Source organism: Oculina patagonica, chromosome 6 (assembly GCF_052425735.1).
Source record: "Oculina patagonica isolate OP01 chromosome 6, crgOcupat, whole genome shotgun sequence".
Classification (NCBI taxonomy): domain Eukaryota; kingdom Metazoa; phylum Cnidaria; class Anthozoa; order Scleractinia; family Oculinidae; genus Oculina; species Oculina patagonica.
In genome coordinates, this window is record NC_135763.1 from 21,877,684 (window position 1) to 21,895,927 (window position 18,244).

At 37.3% G+C, this 18,244-nt stretch overlaps 1 protein-coding gene across 7 annotated transcripts in view; it reads left to right on the forward strand.

Moving 5' to 3' along the window:
* The first annotated feature begins 2,777 nt into the window (after positions 1 to 2,777).
* Positions 2,778 to 18,244, forward strand: part of LOC144658785 (large subunit GTPase 1 homolog) — a 60,093-nt gene continuing 44,626 nt past the window's right edge. For all 7 annotated transcript variants that reach the window (XM_078519252.1, XM_078519257.1, XM_078519253.1 and 4 more), the window contains exons 1-4: positions 2,778 to 2,926; positions 6,022 to 6,139; positions 10,951 to 11,071; positions 15,822 to 15,908. In XM_078519252.1, coding sequence (XP_078375378.1) covers positions 2,837 to 2,926; positions 6,022 to 6,139; positions 10,951 to 11,071; positions 15,822 to 15,908 — 416 coding nt within the window. In that variant the 5' untranslated portion in view covers positions 2,778 to 2,836. The remainder of the gene's footprint in view (positions 2,927 to 6,021; positions 6,140 to 10,950; positions 11,072 to 15,821; positions 15,909 to 18,244) is intronic.

Below are 18,244 nucleotides of genomic sequence, written 5' to 3' on the forward strand. Positions count from 1 at the left end.
GTTGTAGCGAGAAAAAATCAGAAGCATGACCGTTATTGATGACACAACTGGAAACATCGTTATATATTATTTTGATCCAATTTAGGATATCAGGCCCGAAGTTGAAGAGGTTAAGAGCGGCATATAGATAGTTCCATTCTATCGAGTCAAAAGCTTTTTTAAAGTCAAGAAAGATAGCTATACCTTCACAATTTGTTTGGCTTGTGAAATAAATAGTATCTTGTATTAGGCGAATATTTTCACCGATATATCGACCTTTGACATAGCCAGTTTGGTCGGCATTTATGATCTTGGGTAGTACTTTTTCAAGTCTTTTTGCGATAGCTTTGGTGAGGATTTTGTAGTCTACGTTTAGAAGCGAAATTGGTCTTAAGTTTTCTAAGATAGATTTGTCCTTAGATTTTTTCGGAATTAGTGAGATAATCCCTCTTCTCTGGGTGATAGAGAGCTTCCCCGATTGGAAGGCGTGGTTAAGACTGTCTGTTAAGGTTCTCCCGATTTCGTGCCAGAAAAAACGGTAAAATGATAGCGATAATTATCAAGGCCAAAGTTTCTGTTATCTGCCGAAGCCGAAGGCTGAGGCGGATAACAGAAACTGAGGCCTTGATAATTATCGCTATCATGCGAAAACCGAATCCAATAATTGTTTTATTATGCACATTCCTGAGCTGCACTTGTAAAGACAAGAGCGCGCACAAAATCTGCACAAAATCTGCAAAATCTGAATGCATAAAACTATTGTCTGTAGGTATGACGTCACTTCTACATATGTAAAATCTAATGTCTGTAGGTATGACGTAAGAGAAACAGCAAGCAAGAATTAGCTGCGTGCTTATAGCCAATCAAAATCAAGCTGGTGACACCAATGTATAATAATAAAGATTAAAAGTTATTACATTAGTGGTTAGCATTTTTTATTACATTAGTGGTTGATATTTCTTACATTAGTGGTTAGTATTACATTAGTGGTTGATATTTATTACGTTAGTGGTTGATATTTATTACATTAGTGGTAAGTATTACATTAGTGGTTAATTATTACATAAGTGGGTGATACAGAACTGACTCGTCCCCAGTCGTCCCTTATGCGAAAATTGCAAGACGCGAAGCATGATCAGATGATGGCTTCTCTTCTTCCTTCCCCAGCTTCCTAGACAGTAAGACACTACCTCTCTGGAACCTCTATTTTCATTCACCCGCTGTAAACACTACCTCTAATGTTATTCAGGGCTAGGGGCATTGTTGTTACCTGTTATCTATTGTTTTAAGAACCAATAAATTAACTCGTTCCGAGAGGTAGTGGGCGACCTGTCCTCAAAAGACGGACTCAAAAGACGACTGGGGACTAGTCAGGCCCAGGAACGCGAAAAAACAACTCACACGAGTCGATAAACATTTAATTCACCTTAATTGAAATATTTAGAACGAGATTAATTTAAATGAAGAAGCGTTCTCAAGTCGAATACTCGGGAAAAAGATTTTCCGAGTTCTCCCAACGGGAGTCGAACCCATGTCCTTCCAGAATACCGGTTGGACGCTCAAACCACTGAGCTATGGGAGACTCGTGGTGAGCGAGGTCATATACTAGGTTCTAATGTGTGACACATGTCGTGCCATAGCTGCAAGGCTCAATATGTCAAAATGATAAATGTTGAGTGGAATGGTGACTTCGATAAAGTGAAAATAATAAAAAATAAATAAAAATAAAAATATTCGACTTGAGAACGCTTCTTCATTTATTTTCACTTTATCCAAGTCACCATTCCACTTGAGATTCATTTAGCAATGTAATTTTCAGAGCTTTATTCATAACTCTCATAGATTTCAACATATTTCTTTTGTTCGTCTCATGTGAACGATTATTAACCACGAACACATAGGGTGGTCTGCCTGTGACATATCATGTACCTTATTCTTACTAATTTTCGCGCATAAGTATTAATGTTCGCGATTGCAAGAAAAATGAGAGAAATAGTGTATTAAATTTTGCGATTTTGTCATTGTTTTATGGAGCAGTCGTCAAAAACTAAGCAACTACTGGAAATGTACAAAGGTCTGGGGTCTGGCTCAATGTAACTACAGGGAGCCTGCAAACTGAAACTTTGGTGACTGTACTAAAGAGGTTTTGGCCAATTTACAAGAGCGAAACAGTAATTAGAGGAAGGGTGCTAGACAAAAACAAGACGGAAAGATATTTTTGAAGGTCGTTTGACGGGTTTGACATATAATATGGTATTAATTTTCGCGTGCTAAAATTTCGCGCAATAGGGACCTTCAATTGGAGTACGACTACGAGTACGAGTACGACTGTCGAATTTCAATCCAGTTACGTTCCCAGAGCCTCACTCCTCTCTGTTGCTGACCATTTGAAAAGAAGACTATTGGTACGAGATTACTGTAGTGTTTGAAAAGTCGTACTCGTACTCAATCTCGTACTCGTACTCCGAACTGAAGGTCCCTATTAATGTTTTCTTTGCGCGTACTAAATTTAATTTCGCGATTATTTTGAAATCGCGAAGATCGCAAAATTAGTAAGAATAAGGACCCTGAAGGTCCCTGCTAATGTTTTCTTTGCGCGTACTAAATTTCGCGATTACTTTGAAATCGCAAAGATCGCAAAATTAGTAAGAATAAGGACATAGAATCGGGGGTGGGGTGGGGATTCCGCCTTCATCCCCACCCCCCCCCCCCTCGGCCCCCGCTTCCGACGATCGCCCTAAAGAGGACAGAAAATTAATGAATACATGAAGCAGGATTGAAAAATTCAGCGGCGTGCTCTCGCTTCCTTCTTTCTTCTCGCTCTTGATTTGTGTATGTGTGTCATTTTTTAAGAAAAATGGGTAAAAAAACGGATCCGTCTTTAGGGAAAAGTATCATAAGAAAGAGGGCTAAGAGCGGTGGAAATACGAAGCACGCAAATAGCTGGGTAAGTCATCATTATTTATCTTATTACTACAAAACAAAACTAGCGCTAAATAAATTGAAAAGTTTCGTATAAAATGTGCGCTGAAAATGTTAAACACCAGCCGTTTCGAGGTTTGCCCCTCGTCTTCAGTAGATAAATAGTTAGTTACATTAAATCAGGCATTTATCCACTGAAGAAGAGGGAGAACCCTCGAAACGTTAACATTTTTAGCGCACATTTTATACCAAACTTTTCACCGCGCTCAAGAGGAGATACATATCGCGACTGACCCACCGAAAGGAGGGGCGGGGGAGGCGCAAGAGACACCCAATCCGCGCGCGAGAGGGGGAGGCCCGCGCCGCCGCGCCCGCCCCCAAGGGGGGCGGCCCGCGCCGGGCGGAGGGGAGAGCGGCCGGGGGCGGCGGGGCCGGCCCGCGAGGGGCGTGAACTTTTCAGTATTATATTCACACTACTGAGCTGTATTTGGCATAAATCCCATTTGCTCGCACTACATTTGGATTTTTGCAGGGCCTAAACAATCGATGAAATCAATGATTGATAAAAGTCAATGACAAACAATAACAATAAATCGATTGATATCGATAATCAATGAACAATTGCAAATTATCAAACGCAAAGGGTTCCTGTGATTTTCGATTCTCATCGATAATCGATATTATACATTGTAGTTGCTATCTGTCTTCTCATTGACTCAGAGTCTACAGCTAATACCGGTATTTATTTCTGGGAATCAGCGCAACCTACAGTTTGTTCACTAATCTGCTAGCAGATTAGTGAATAATCTGTAGGTTGCGTGCGCAATGCATGATTTCCAGAGCAATTGAGTGACATCTTGCACACAGTGAAGTAAAAACATGGCTCATGGATTCCTTTTTTCAATCGATCAAGAAATTAAAAAAAATGGTAAACTATTGAGATTAAGAAAACACAAAAAGATTGACAATAGTTGGAAGGAACTGTTCCACCAACATCTTGAGGGGAAAACATTCAGGAGCTGGACGGCAAAAAGTAATTAGCACAAGTGTTGATATACTTACTTACTTATCCTCATCAGGCCCATGAGGACTCTTGAAGCCAGGAATATATAGTTTGTGGATGTTTTCTTTAAAACAATGTATAATAAAACAATTATTAGATTCGATTTTTGTGATATCTTGTTAAGTGTTATCAGTCGAATCCTTTGGCTTTTTGCTGATGACACTTACCTTGACCATGATTATTCCAGATATCACTAAAACCTCATCCAGTAGTTAATTATAATTGACTGAAATGAATAAATCAAATAACATCGGTTTTCACAAGTTTTAAATGTTGAGGTGGTACATATGGCTGAAATGCGTCTAAAAAGAGCCCATATTTTATTAATTTTGTTGAAATCCCTAAATTCACTATTCCATTAAAGGTGTGAAAATTGACACCTAAAATGTCACTCAAAATAATAATTACTTTATGTTCTCTATCCCTTTTCTTTGAATAGCTTTCTTCTTTGTACCATCAAATGCCTGTATAAAAACAATTCTGTGACTTAATCATCAGTCACGTGGCATACCATAATCGGGCATAAAAGCGGACAGCGAGCCTCTACTCCGAAAATAACAACATAACTACACAAAAGCTACAATATAAGCCAAACTGCGAGAAAAATGTCTTTGCGCTTCAGCCATATGTACCACCTTAACCCCTTCACTGCCACTATGACATACTGAGTACGTCATGATTTCTGTACTTCATGTGCCTAAATGACGTACTGAGTACGTCAAGAAAATGAAGACCACAGTTGAAACCCTGGCACACTGAACTCAAAAGCTGTCAGCAAATGAGACTCAGAAAGGCTTTTTGTAGCCTAGTAACTGCTCGTCATCAGTCTCCGGAACCCTGCCTCTCAGTTTTTTCAAAATTTTTGGCTGTAATCTGTCTGCCATCTTGTTTTCTTCTTCCTGGCTGAAGAAATTATTTGTTACACGTATAATATCAGCACGAATATGAGATGTTTAAATGCTGAAAGTGAAAAAGATGTTAAGCAAGATGGGAAGCAGAAAAATAATCCACTGGTAAAAGCGTTATGGAAAAATATATGCAGAAGATTGAGCGATCATGGAAGGCCTTCTGAATCTGTATAATGTTCAAAAATCTGTTTTAACATCCATTATGAAGGTAACCACGTTGAAATTAGCTATTAGTAAATGTTTCAATACAGTTTTAAAACCATGTGTCCTTGTCGTTATGTTTATGAAATTATTTAAGAGCTATTTAAGCTTTCATTTGGCTCTGCGGTGTTGCCTCATTAATTACGCACATCAGCTTTGGCACTGAGCAGTACATTGGGGTCGACAGTGAAGGGTTAATCAATCCACAGCCTTTGGTTTACGAGTGTCACTTTAACGCATTTAATTTTAGTTATTGCTTTTAATGACACCTACGTTCATTACATGCAACAACTTCACAAATATTAGCTTCAACAGTTTGAAACACAGTGTTAACGTCGGTCAAATTAAGATGAAATTCAACTGTAATGTGATTGATTTCGATTTTTGTATTGTGCAGGAGTGTGTTTACTGCAGGTACTTTTCTTATCTTTTTTTAAATTTTTTTTGGCGCATCAATTGATAATCTTGACATTATGTAAACTAATTGGGAAACTTTTAAGTGCTTTAATTACATACCAAAATTTTGGTGAAGTAGTGAACAAAGAAAAGAAACTCAGAGACTCAAAGGACAGTGCAGAATGCAATATGGCCAAACATAAGTCAAATGAGTTCACCTTTCAGTCTGAAACGCTGTTTCATGTGTACTTGTAAGATGTTGAAAGACCAAACGTGACAACTAAATCACGCGACAACTTCATCCGGGAGAAAGATTTCCCTTATTGAAAAGTCACACACGCGGCCCACCAGTTGAAGTTTTCAATCATTTGAACCGTTGTGTTTTAAGTTAACTTTCGTTAATTTGAGAGTTTTGCACTAAAAATGCAAATTAAATAAAGAGAGAAATTAATAAAAAAAATATACAGAACAAAGTGCAAATGAAACCACCTCCATTTTCACAGGTAGGGAAATATTTTGAAAAAGTTACATATGTTTACTTCTTTCTTAAAGTTGCATTGCAGTGAGCTTGATGTTGATGCTGGACCCAACCCCCAGTCCATCACAGAACAAAGTGCTTTGGATAATTTCTTGGCAACAGCTGAACTGGCTGGTACTGAATTTACTGCAGGTAAAGGTGTAATGAAGTGGCAATGTATCAGTTAAATATAACATGCCCATCCACCACTGCAGGTTATAATTATTATCTCTCTTTAGAACAGACTAATTGCCTGGAGTCCTCCTTGTGATTGATTAAAACACTGTGAATGATCTGAATGATGAATGAACTGTTGAATAAACAAACACTAACTGAAACTATAATTATATTTTAAGGGTTGCTTGGATGCTAGCTGAGCATGAGCATATACAAGCTAGTAAAAAAGATCTTTCAGGAAAAACCGCGCTTGCTGCGGCAGAAGTTGAAAAAATCAAATTTCTTTATTTTTTGCTCATTAATAGCTTTAAGGTAGATAAGAAACCTGATTTATTTTGTTCCCTCCAGAAGTCTTCTAATTTCGAGAAAAAAACGAAAGTCAGTTATCGTGATCGGACTTTGGACACTTTCTATCAACAGATAAGTTTTTTTTCCTTCAATAGAATATAATTTCAGGGCTTAAGCAAAACTTGTAGAACTGAAATAATTAAAAAAGAGTGAAGAATACTTTTCACTGTAATACTAAAAAGTTGAATTAAACAGACGTAGTTTTTGACGGAATTATTTAATTTGTGGTATAACTCCAAATTTTCTCAATTCTTGATTAAACACACGTACCAATTCTCAGGTATGTCTTAGATAAACATCTACTAGATGTTTATCTAAGACATACCTGATAATTGGCTTGGGTTGTTGAAGGCAGCCTATTTACCAGTGCATCGTGGTCCCACAAAATGTTGTGATATCGATCAAAATAGCCTGTCTAACAGCTAAACATTTCATGGCTCCAAAATACAACAAAGCAACTGTTAAGTGCCATAATTCCATTTGCAGCTTCATCCTAAAGGCTTAGCAATTTTCCTTTATCATTGTTCTTTTCTCTTGACAAAAGTGTACAGAACCCCAGAACGATCAATTTGTTTCTTCAAACTTTCTTGCCGGTGATGAAAAATTGGTTTGCGTTACTATCAACTCCGTGGCTGATATCACTACTGCGCAGACTCAACTTGCGTCACAATATCATGTTTATGTCTCGTGTATTATGGCAGGTAAGTCACAAAACTAATCCTGTGGCAAAAATGGCAAATGGTTGTTTGATCAAATGGACCTAAATTGATCCAGGTTGGCTTTTTTATCTCACTCTTTCGTTGAAAAGGGAATTTTGCAATGGAACATTCGGCAAGAAGAAGGAAAGACGAGCATTTGGAGTTAAAACATTCATTATCGTGGTGTTTGGAAATAAGAAGTGTGTACACACTTTCTGACAGTCTACTGCCATGCTGTGAAAATTTGTTGAAGTTTGATGCCCTCTAAGTGAGAATCCTTCCAACAACCTAGGTGTGTTTAATAAGAGTATCTGTATGCATGTTTGAGCGAGAATTGAAAAAATTTGGAGTTATACCACATGCTTTATTACTGCCATTCAAAATTACATTTACTATTTTATTCAAATTTTTTGTTATCATGAAAAGTATTCCTCATCAGTTCATTTTTTTCAGTTGGAAGAGTTGCTCTAAAGACCTGAAATTATATTCTAGCAAAAGAAAAAGAGTTTTTATGTTGATAGGAAGTGACCAAAGTGACGTGAGGAGCGTTCATTCGTTCGTTTGGGTTTGAAATTTAGAAAATTTGTGACTTTGACCACCGAAATCGTTTTTTCTTTGTTTTCTCGAAATTAGAGTAAGAAGACTTCTAGGGAAAACAAACTACATCAGGTTACTTATCTACCTTAAAGCTATTAATGAGCAAAAACTAAAGGAAATCTATTTTTCAACTTGTCACAAAATCAAATTTTTGCTTGGCCGATTGTGAAAGTCATTCGTAAAAACTTTTTACCATCTGTAAGATCTAAAAACCTTATAAAAGGCAAAGGCCTTTATGGCACTTCTGCAGCAAAACCCTGCAACAAAGCTAGCTGGAGAAAGTTTTGGCTGAGCAAGGGGCATACAAGATTGCATGCTCAATTTTTTTTATCAATGAATGGTCCTAGCCCTCCCTACTTGCATAACCTAATACAACTTAGAAACTCATCATACAAATTAAGAGGACATAGCATTCTTAATCTGCCTTAAGGCCCGTTTACACAGGCGATTTTTGTCGCGCAACTCAATGCAATTTTTGTCGCGCCGAAGTTGCAAGAAGTCGCCGTGATATCGCGGCGATAAAATCGCCATGAAATCGCCGCGAGTTTGCATGCGTCAAAACTAGCGGCAATAAAATCGCCGCGAGTCGCAGGAGTTTCGAACCTGTTCGAAACTCGATGCAACTTTGGCGCGACAAAAATTGCATTGAGTTGCGCGACAAAAATCGCCAGTGTAAACGGGCCTTTAGGTGCTTACTACTAAGCACAGGTTTTAATCATGGTGATACTTCGCCCCTAAACCATGGAACAGCCTCCCATGAGATCCGCTGATTGTTATAAAACTGTATGTCAAATACATTAGTCATTACTTGTAAACACATTTATCATTTGAGTATTATATGTATGTTTCTTCATTCAGGCATCACATACATGTACTTGTGTATTGTTTCCCTACTTAAATGATTTTCTCAGTTGTTATGTATTTATTTATTTATTGTGGCTTACCTGAAAACTAGATGGTGTGTTCCGGGCGTGTTTAAAACACCAAATGGCGAAATGGCGAAACGGCGAAATGACAAAATGGCAAAATGTTAAGATAAATACACGTAAATAATATAGTTTGGTTTCCTTTTGAACTTCAAGGTAGTTCTGTTTACATGTCTAGACTGAATTATTTCAAGGGAACATTTCAATGTTCTGGCCCAGAAATATAATGAATACTTGTCACTTATCACAACGCCAAATTGAACGTATTGTGAAAGGTCGCAGCACACCAGGATATTTTTTTTTAATTTAGTACTTGCCAAGTTGCCTATCAGTATCTGCACTGCACTACAGAGCTTACATTGTATCGAAGGACTGATATATACATCGAACGTTACTCCGTTTCTGTGCAAAGAACGTTTGCCACTGATATCATGTATGAACTTTATTGCAAAGTAGGTTTGGTTTTGTTAATCCATTTCTTGTGAATGTTGGAGCTCAAAGCACTTCATAGCCGAGACTCCGTGGCAAATACGAGATAAACAAATCATTTTCCTCCGATGTCTAAACGAAACGCCGACATCTTGATCAAGAATGTCCTAGGCGTATCAAACAGCGCCCTGTTAACAGGGAGAGACTGGAATCCAAATTACCCATGGATAGGTTCGTGACGGGTCTACGTGACGGAGAATTTGTGATTGCAGTTTCTTTTATTTTTCGGGACTTATCTACAAGGATAAATTCGGCAACATATGAAAATTCCAATACAACGGTAATATATCGTATAACTTTGGCTTTTATCCTCAATATCATTTCGCCATTTCGCCGTTTGGCCATTTCGCCATTTCGCCGTTTCGCCATTTCGCCATTTCGTGTTTTAAACACGCCCATGTGTTCCTGCAGATTTTGCTGGTCATGCATCTGCAGGACGCACCAAAAATGTCCACAGTTAACATTATATTGTATTGTATTGGATGGCAGAGGAGAATGAAATGCGTGTACATAGCAATACATGTAGAATGGAATGTTTGTGACAAAACAAAAAAGGAGCCAATCAAAACTAAGAACTGACAAAACAGAGCAAATCAACTCTAGCATGTCGTTACTTGAGTTGCAGCCAGACATGTCACAAAATTTCTGATATAGGACGTCTGCACAACGGCGCCCAAAAGCTTGTCCCAATATCCTGCAGGTTTGCAAGGATCTGTGTAATATTCATTTCTGATTGGCCAGTTTCATATTACTGTCATTACTAGAGCTCTTTATGTTTTGCGGTCAGGCAGACAACAACAACAACAACAACAAAAGTTTATTTGAACTGTAAAATTACAAAAAGAAATGTTTAAACAATAAATAAATTAAAAATACATACAGTTGCTGGTCACCCAAAATAACTAAAAAGCTAAACTAGTTGGGTGACCACCATTTATTAATACCATTTATTAATGCAGACAGCCTTTCTTTGTTTTCCCATGCAAACAGAATGTCAGAGATTTCTGAAGATAGTTTGCTAATTGGGAACGTTCAAAGTACCCTGCATAACAGTCAATTCCTCTCCAAGCTCACAAAGCAAGCAAAGATAACTATTAGTGAACGAGTGCACTATACAACACAGGCTTCATTCAAAGATTTTAGACACTAGATTTATGCGACTACATTGAACTGTTTTCTTCCCATTATAATCATGCGGCTGTTTCTCAACAAAGAAATAGACTTTCGTCATAAGCAGCAGACTAATTAATGTCATCAGTGACTTTAGAATCGATGTAATGGATGGCTGAAAATTTTGTGGCCTATCGATTATTATTCATCTAGTACTCAATGATCATCTGGAATAATCAGTGACTTTCCTCTGGGACATGCAAGCATTATTGAGTTATGATGTGCGTGATCTAGATCTGTATCACAGGTTTAAGCAACCTTAATTCCTTGATAATTTTATAAAGGAATAAGGAAACGTTTTTTTTGTTGTTGTTGTTGTCTGACTTGTTTTTATTGTCAGTGTCATATACAAGCCAATATCCTATCTCACTCTAATAAAATTGTATAAATGTATACAGTGCTATGAGACTGTTGTGGTATGTATCCTTTGTAAGTACCACACTGGTGCCATTTATTTCCTCTTGTACTGACACCCTTACTCATCCACTCACTCTCTCACTTATGCGATCATTCATTCAGTCATGAGTTTTTTTTAACGGGCTTCTCATATCTATTACAGAAAAGCTGAATACAACAATTGTAACTCCAAGGTACAATGAAGGTCTTGTGAGTAGTGAAACAGCTGCTGCCATCAAACAAGCACAGGAGGAGCATCAGCAGTTCCTTAGGATTCCACGCAGGTTAGCTTTTTTGGACAGGAATACATTACTATACACATACAAAAATGTACATGTACATGCACTTTGCTGTAAAAGGAAATAAGATTTTTTTTTTTGCAATAGAGCTGACTGTACACTGTCGGGTGGTTACAGGTTTCTAGAAATTATTCACAATTATTCGCCAAAGGCGAAGTGATTATTGTTGAATAATCCCCATGACGAAGTCGAGGGGATTGTTCAACAATGATAACTGAGCCTGTTTTCCTTTCTACAGTACTGTGCAAAAGTAATGCAAATGAAATTCTTCGAATTTCGTAACTTACTGGTATGTATTTTCAAGCCTTTTGATGGAGCAGAGCTTCCAAGAATTTAGCAAGGAGACAGTATTGGCAGTATTTGCGCTATCTTCGGTAAAAGAAGAATTTGTTGTGAAGTTTGTTTGTGCATTGCAATGCTGTGCACTTGTATCCACGGTCGTTATCATTCGTGGCCATGTTCTGCCAAATATTCTGCTTTCTACCCATTGCTGATAATTCCTGTTGTATCTTTTCATTAGCCCATATTTTAAATAAACATTTTGTCCCATAGAAGCTTAAACAAGACCCAATTTTGAAGCTTTTGGGCACTCGCCTCCTTGCCGCATGTCCGCCATTTTTAAGGTGTTTAGTGTGATCATGATTGTAATTACTTCACGAGGTAGTTTCAATCATGATCAGAATAATCATGTTTCAATCATGATTCATGCAATGCACTGGCTGATGTGAACACTTTTTACAACAAAACATGTTTCATTTGTGATCAGACTAATTATGTTTCGGTTTAAAGTGCCTATGAAGTAAAAAACTTTTTTGCTTTTTTTGGTAGCTTATTATGTCTACTTTCCGAAAAGTTAAAAAAAGAATAATGTCAAAGAGAGAGAAATCGGACTTTTTGCCGCCTAAAGTGCCCTCGGTAAGACAAAACAGTGGGTCCGGAGACTGGACACGAATTTGGCTTGAATGACGTAGTAAGTGGTTCCACGGATCAGTTTACACTTAGATTTTGTTGATACACAGTGAAGTTCACTACTTCAGCTGAGATTGTTGCTGCTTTTTCGTTGATAAATCGAAATCTTGTCCGACAAGAACGATATGTTGCCATCTGCGGACTTGGCAGAGCGGGTTTCTAGCAGAAATGAATCGCACAACGAAATATCGTGACACTAAATGGACTGAAGTAGCTAGTTGGACCTGTCCAACCGCCGCAAGCCGATCAAGCGCTCTTTCACACAAGCGCTGGTCGACGAGGACGATCGAAGTTCGGCGAAGCAGATTCAAATGAGAAATTCCCTATAAAAAATGGATAACTAGAATTTTTATTGTTTCCAAAAGCACATACATCGACGGGCTTTGATTTTGTGAGTGGTTTCGCAGTGTCGCAATGTGCTTCGGAATTGACACGAGCGCTGCTTGCCGCGCCGAGGTTGCTTGCTTGTCGAATGTGTAAATTCAGGTTACGGTACGCCTATCCCGGTGGTTATTCGGTATTATATAACGATTTGGTGATTTTAATACAAGTAGCGATCATTTGCTCGCTTTCATTTTGATTGTTCTTGTGTGGGAAAGTACAGTGGACTGACATATTTCTCCGAAGCGTGAGAGTGACATAATTAAACTTGACAACACGGCAAGATAACACTGACTTCTTCAAACTCAAGATTAGCACTTTTTGACTTGAACGAAACCAAAAATTTCCTCTTCAAGAATAAACAGAACTGCAGTGGTCGCTCTTTATGGTTCGTTAGCTCTACGGTATATTTTCAACCGTCGACTTCTTTATCCGGTTACGATAAATCCTGATTACAGTGCGTGTTTATCAGCAAATAATTCCGGCGAAGGCAGCCGTAAAATTTGTCCAAGATTTTGCAAGATCTCAGTGTATTGTTTAAAAGTACATTCGCCATAGAATACTACCGGAAATGCAGACGTAAATGACAACATTCGAAGCGCGCTACTTGAAAACAAACAAGCATTTCTAACTCACTCAAGTCGAATTTACATTCCATATTTTTGCTTCTTTCACAGATGCATTCGTTTGCGTCTGGCGATCGATCGTTTCAAGTGTTTGGGAAAGGAAACGACTGCTACCTTACGAATGATAAAACGATCTACTAACCATACAAATTAAATTTTGAGGAACGAAGTCTCATAATAAAAGAATAACACGCATACTGTACCCAGCTGTGTAACATATTGTAAACTCCTGGCGCGACTGCTAAATCTTTCTTTGGCTAGTCAGGGCAGAATGATATAGAGAGACCACCATATCCTTTACAGAGATAACTCTTTTGATAAATTTCCTCTTCGCTTCATGACTTTATCGTTTCATTTGTGGCAAGGAAGAGCTTTTGCTGAGAACAGCGATCCTTGAACTGCCGACGGAACAGAATTCATTTCTTCTTGCGTTTTCATCAGAACGAATAGCTTTACTATACACATGGAAATTTCGCTTCTATTTACTCTGCGAAGCTTCACCAAAGGAAATAAGTGTATTTGATGCAGTTTCGTTTGTGCAATTGCCTTTGTTTGACTCAAAAGCCGAAATATAGCTTTCGCCAGCCCTCTTTGCTCTCTTTACGCCATAATCCTGGTGTCTTTAGAACCACTAAGTACGTCATTTCCGGTGAAACCGGAGCATTTGGCCGCGCGTGAAAAGGACCCACTTCAAATTGCGAAATCCAAACTTCGAGGCTCAAAAAATACTAGAAAAAAGCGCTTTTGATATCTTAAACACGCATATTCGTGCTAACTAAGACATAAACAAGCAAATTGAGCAAGGTTATTTTTTACTTCATAGGCACTTTAATGTGAACACAGCTTTAGACTTTGTTTAAATAACTGGCCCTTAGAGTTTGTCTTCATTTAATGTGTTAACTTAATATATTTAATATATATGAGTAAAATTATTATTGTTATTATTGTTATTGTTATTATTATAATTGGAGTGAACTTGTGTAACCCATTAATTTTTTTCTATGCTAATGCACCGTGTATTTTGGAACATTCTAATGAGCTGTACAGGGAAACAGAAAATTACGGATAAATCGCAGGTATTTGAGAAAATGTGCATGTGGACGTCAGGTAAAAATTCATGCATTTGTCAATGTGTCAAAACTGAAACAGATAACAGGGCTCACAATTTATCATGCCTTGTTTTGTTTTGTGATTTTTGATAAACATTTTTATTATATTCAAAAGAAAACAAAAATTAAACCACAAAATTAAACTTGACTTTAACACAATTCTGCCCACGTAATCCATTGGGGAGCTTTAGCAAACCACGATGGCAAACAACTTTTGTTTAGCAAACAAAAGGTTTAATGAGCAGGAAAATAGCTGTGCACGTGTTCTATAACTCTTGGCAAATATCTTTGCTGTCTTCTGAAAAACAATAATGCAAAATGAATACATTCTGCATGTTTTGAACCAGACCGATAATTATTCAAATTTTTTTTTGTTTGGAACTAAACGTCAGCTTTATTTCGATTTAGGTCTAAATTATGCAACACAGTAAGCCAGACAGTGAGTGGGATACAAGACAGCCTTTATTAATAATTAGCTAATTAATTTTTACCCCTTAACTAGGTACAACAAGTAATAAAAAACCATTATTTTCTCGATTAAATGCCAGGCCCGAATAATACCGGGTCTCCAGGCCATAATTACATGTATTTGAAAGTAAACCCCTTAATCATTTATTTAAGGTTTAATATGCTTTGGAAATAATGTTTACGTACCGGTATGTGGCTGTCAAAAATAATGAATAAAAATCATTTCTTAGAAACATAGGGCTTGAACAAACTGCTGGAATCAAAAAAAAGCTGGCTCTATCGGGTCAAGTTTATAATAAACGCTGGGGGCGTTTAATTGAGAAAATACGGTATGATATAAAATTAAACAAACATTAACTTGGAAAAAAATACAAGATAAAAACTGAGACTATAATCAACAATCATGGCTGTCCAATAAATGACTATAAAGTATCTCCCAGAGTGGGATGGGAGGGAAAGAAAACAATAATAATTATTGTAAACGCTAGTTGCCAATGCTGCAAAAGCTCACTACTGTTGTAAAATGCAACCAAGCCCAAGTAGATACATGTAGAGTTAAATCTACAGTGTACAAGTAATATGCCTAGATGAAGTAAATTTACTGTGCTAGACGCAATAAATGCTAGTAACCAGTGAAATGCTAAAAACTAAAATTGCTGACTGATGCCTCCCTTATAGCAAAAGGGGTTGAACATGTTGAAAGTGTTCAAAGAAGGAGGAAGCAATTCCTGACACTTATTTTCTGTATAACAATTACCGTATTTACTTCAATAAGCTTGCGCTGTGGCGTATTGTAAGAATGTTAAATAAAAAAACTAATGGATGAGCGGTAAAACAATCACTTTGAACTGCAAAACATTGCTTTGATGGAAAGAAATGTCCAAGTTTGTTTTAGAGTTGTTTTGTAGTGTTTTTTTTTTAGTTAAATGGTAATCCTCAATTAAGCACCACATCTGGACTGCGGCACTTATTCAGGGGCGGTGCTTATTAACTTTTTTGTCCCAAATGTGGCGCTTATTCAAGCAAATATGGTACAGTGATTGCTTTGAGGTTTTCTGACCACATGTGTGTTGTTTTATTGTTCAGGAACATAAGAATATTAAGCGCTCATTAGCAAATAGAAAACAGGTTACACGAATTCACTCTATTATTATTGTTAACTTTAATTTATAATTATTATAGGCCAGAATGGCATGATAACATGACAGCTGAGGAGTTAGACCAGATGGAAAAGGAGACCTTTCTGCAATGGAGAAGACAACTTGCACAGTAAGAGCATAATATTAGTATGTAGGAAATGACTGCACAAGCATTTTTCCAGCAAAGTCCATTAACTACGATTTATATTACCAGCATCAAGTATTATTCTTTTAGGGAAGGTACGTTTTTTTATAGGGGGGGGATCAGGCTATTTTAGAATTTTTTTTTTCCGAAAAATTTAGAGGTTATAATTGAAAGGCTCCCAACAAAAACGTCCCCTGGACTTTCTTGCTAAATCGAACGTTATCAAAACAACTCCAAATTGCGCATGCAGGTTTGTTTACGTGTGCTAAACACTGTCCTGTGTTGCATTCGGCTGGCCTTTTCTTCGTTTTTCAGAAATTATGTATGCAAAAAAAAGCCATTTTGCAAGCTTACGTGCTCCCAGTCAGCTAGCAGTCTGAGTTTTCCAATGCATCGCATGTACATCTTTCCCTGTAGGGTTTTCTAAGCGTCTACGGAAGACGAGAAACCATTTAACAAGCATTTCTTCAACTCGCTGCGCATGTCTTTTGTTGATTTGAGTAGAGTAGGACTGGATACTGCATTGTGACGTAAGGTCACATGTTAGAGGCGGAAGAGTTTGAATTAAGCGAAATGGTGCCTGTGAAAGTAAAACGGAAAAGTTTATAGTTTTAGCTCGATTGCGGCGAATCAATCGATTCGTGCCTTAGTTTATCTTGTTTTCGCGGGATTTTGTAGATGTGTGATGTAAGGAGTGGAGATAGAAGTGAGAGCAAGCCGGCGGCACTTAACTGAAAGCAAAACTAGTATAATGCGACAACACGAGCAAACGTATTCAATCAACAATCAGTCTTTATTTCACTTTCACCTCAAAATTACAGCTAACGGTAACAGATTACAATAGTCTTGCCCGAAACAACAAAAACCAGCTAACCGCAAGCAGACTGCAGTGAAAGCTATCCGCTTGAAACGCTAACGTTAACCCTAACCCTTAAACTTGGGTTTAGCTTTTTAACCCTAAATTTGAAATGAAACCCTAGCGTCAGACCGTAACCCTAACCCTTGGGCTTTAGGGTTAAGCTTTTTTCACTAGGGTTAAGCTAAGGGGTTAGGGCTAGGCCTGTAATCCCAAAACTTTAGCTGACTTCATCGTTTTGAGAAACAAAAGGTTTCCTTTGTTTATCGTTTGTAAAAGAAAAGACAAAAGAAGCCGCGCGAGCAAAAACCTTGTCTTTTTGCATGTGTAATTTTTCAAAGACGAAACAAAGACCAGTGAAATGAAAGACAGGACAGTGTTAAGCACACGTAAACAAACCTGCATGCGCAATTTGGAGTTGTTTTGATAATGTTCGATTTAGCAAGAAAGTCCAGGGGACGTTTTTGTTGGGAGCCTTTCAATTATGTATTTTTACTCCATCATGCTCCAATAAGAATCTTTATCCCAATCCCAACTGATTATAATGATGATGCATTAAACCATTGTTTTTCTGACGTGTGTAATTCATAACTTGTCTAACCATTTTTGACCTTTTCCACAGACTTTGTTAAAGTTTTGACATTTTTTTAACATTTTTGCAAAAAGTGTAACGACCATGATATAGCGTCCATGACCAACTTTTACTGCAGTTAGTTAAAAAATAATTCAGTTTACCAGAGTTTTGTTTTTATCAAAATGTTTCTTTTTAATAAGTAACAAAGCAGCAGAAATATTTTAAGAATCCTTCAAATAATAACTTAAGGAGAGAGAAAAATGCAGAAAATGTAATGGATGTTACGTAACATCCATGACAGAACTTCACTTTGCTACTGCTATTTTTTAAAAGTATTCTGGATGAAGTCTTTATCGGTTATTTGTCAACACTAATGAGGGAATTTTCCTGATATAATTGTTTGTATTCATTTTAAAAGTATGATTTTTGTAAGTTAGGAATATGCATAACAAACATTGTAAGTTATTAAGAAGGTAAACCTGTACTTTGGGGACCCCCCCTAAAAAAACTGTTGTCACAAACAAAGTAAAAGTTGTTTTTCTGTATACCATTACATGTCTACAATGCAGCACAGGTAATTATTCCTTTTGAAATATCTTTTGAAAAATCTTGATTTTTACACCTCTCATGTGGAATTGCCCACACACATGTAGCATAGAAGCATGTAGCTTTACAAACGTTTTTAAACCTGTTAAAGGGGTATAAAATAGGCCTACAGTATTATTCAAAGTACTGCTGTGCAAGTTATTTTGTACAAAATACATTATTTATCTCTTTCTCCCCTTTTCATAATGAACCACCGGCAAAGTCATTTATGATCTCATGCCTGTATCACTGAGTAAGCTACAATCTTGGACAAAACTAGTTGAAACAAACACATTTAACGCATTT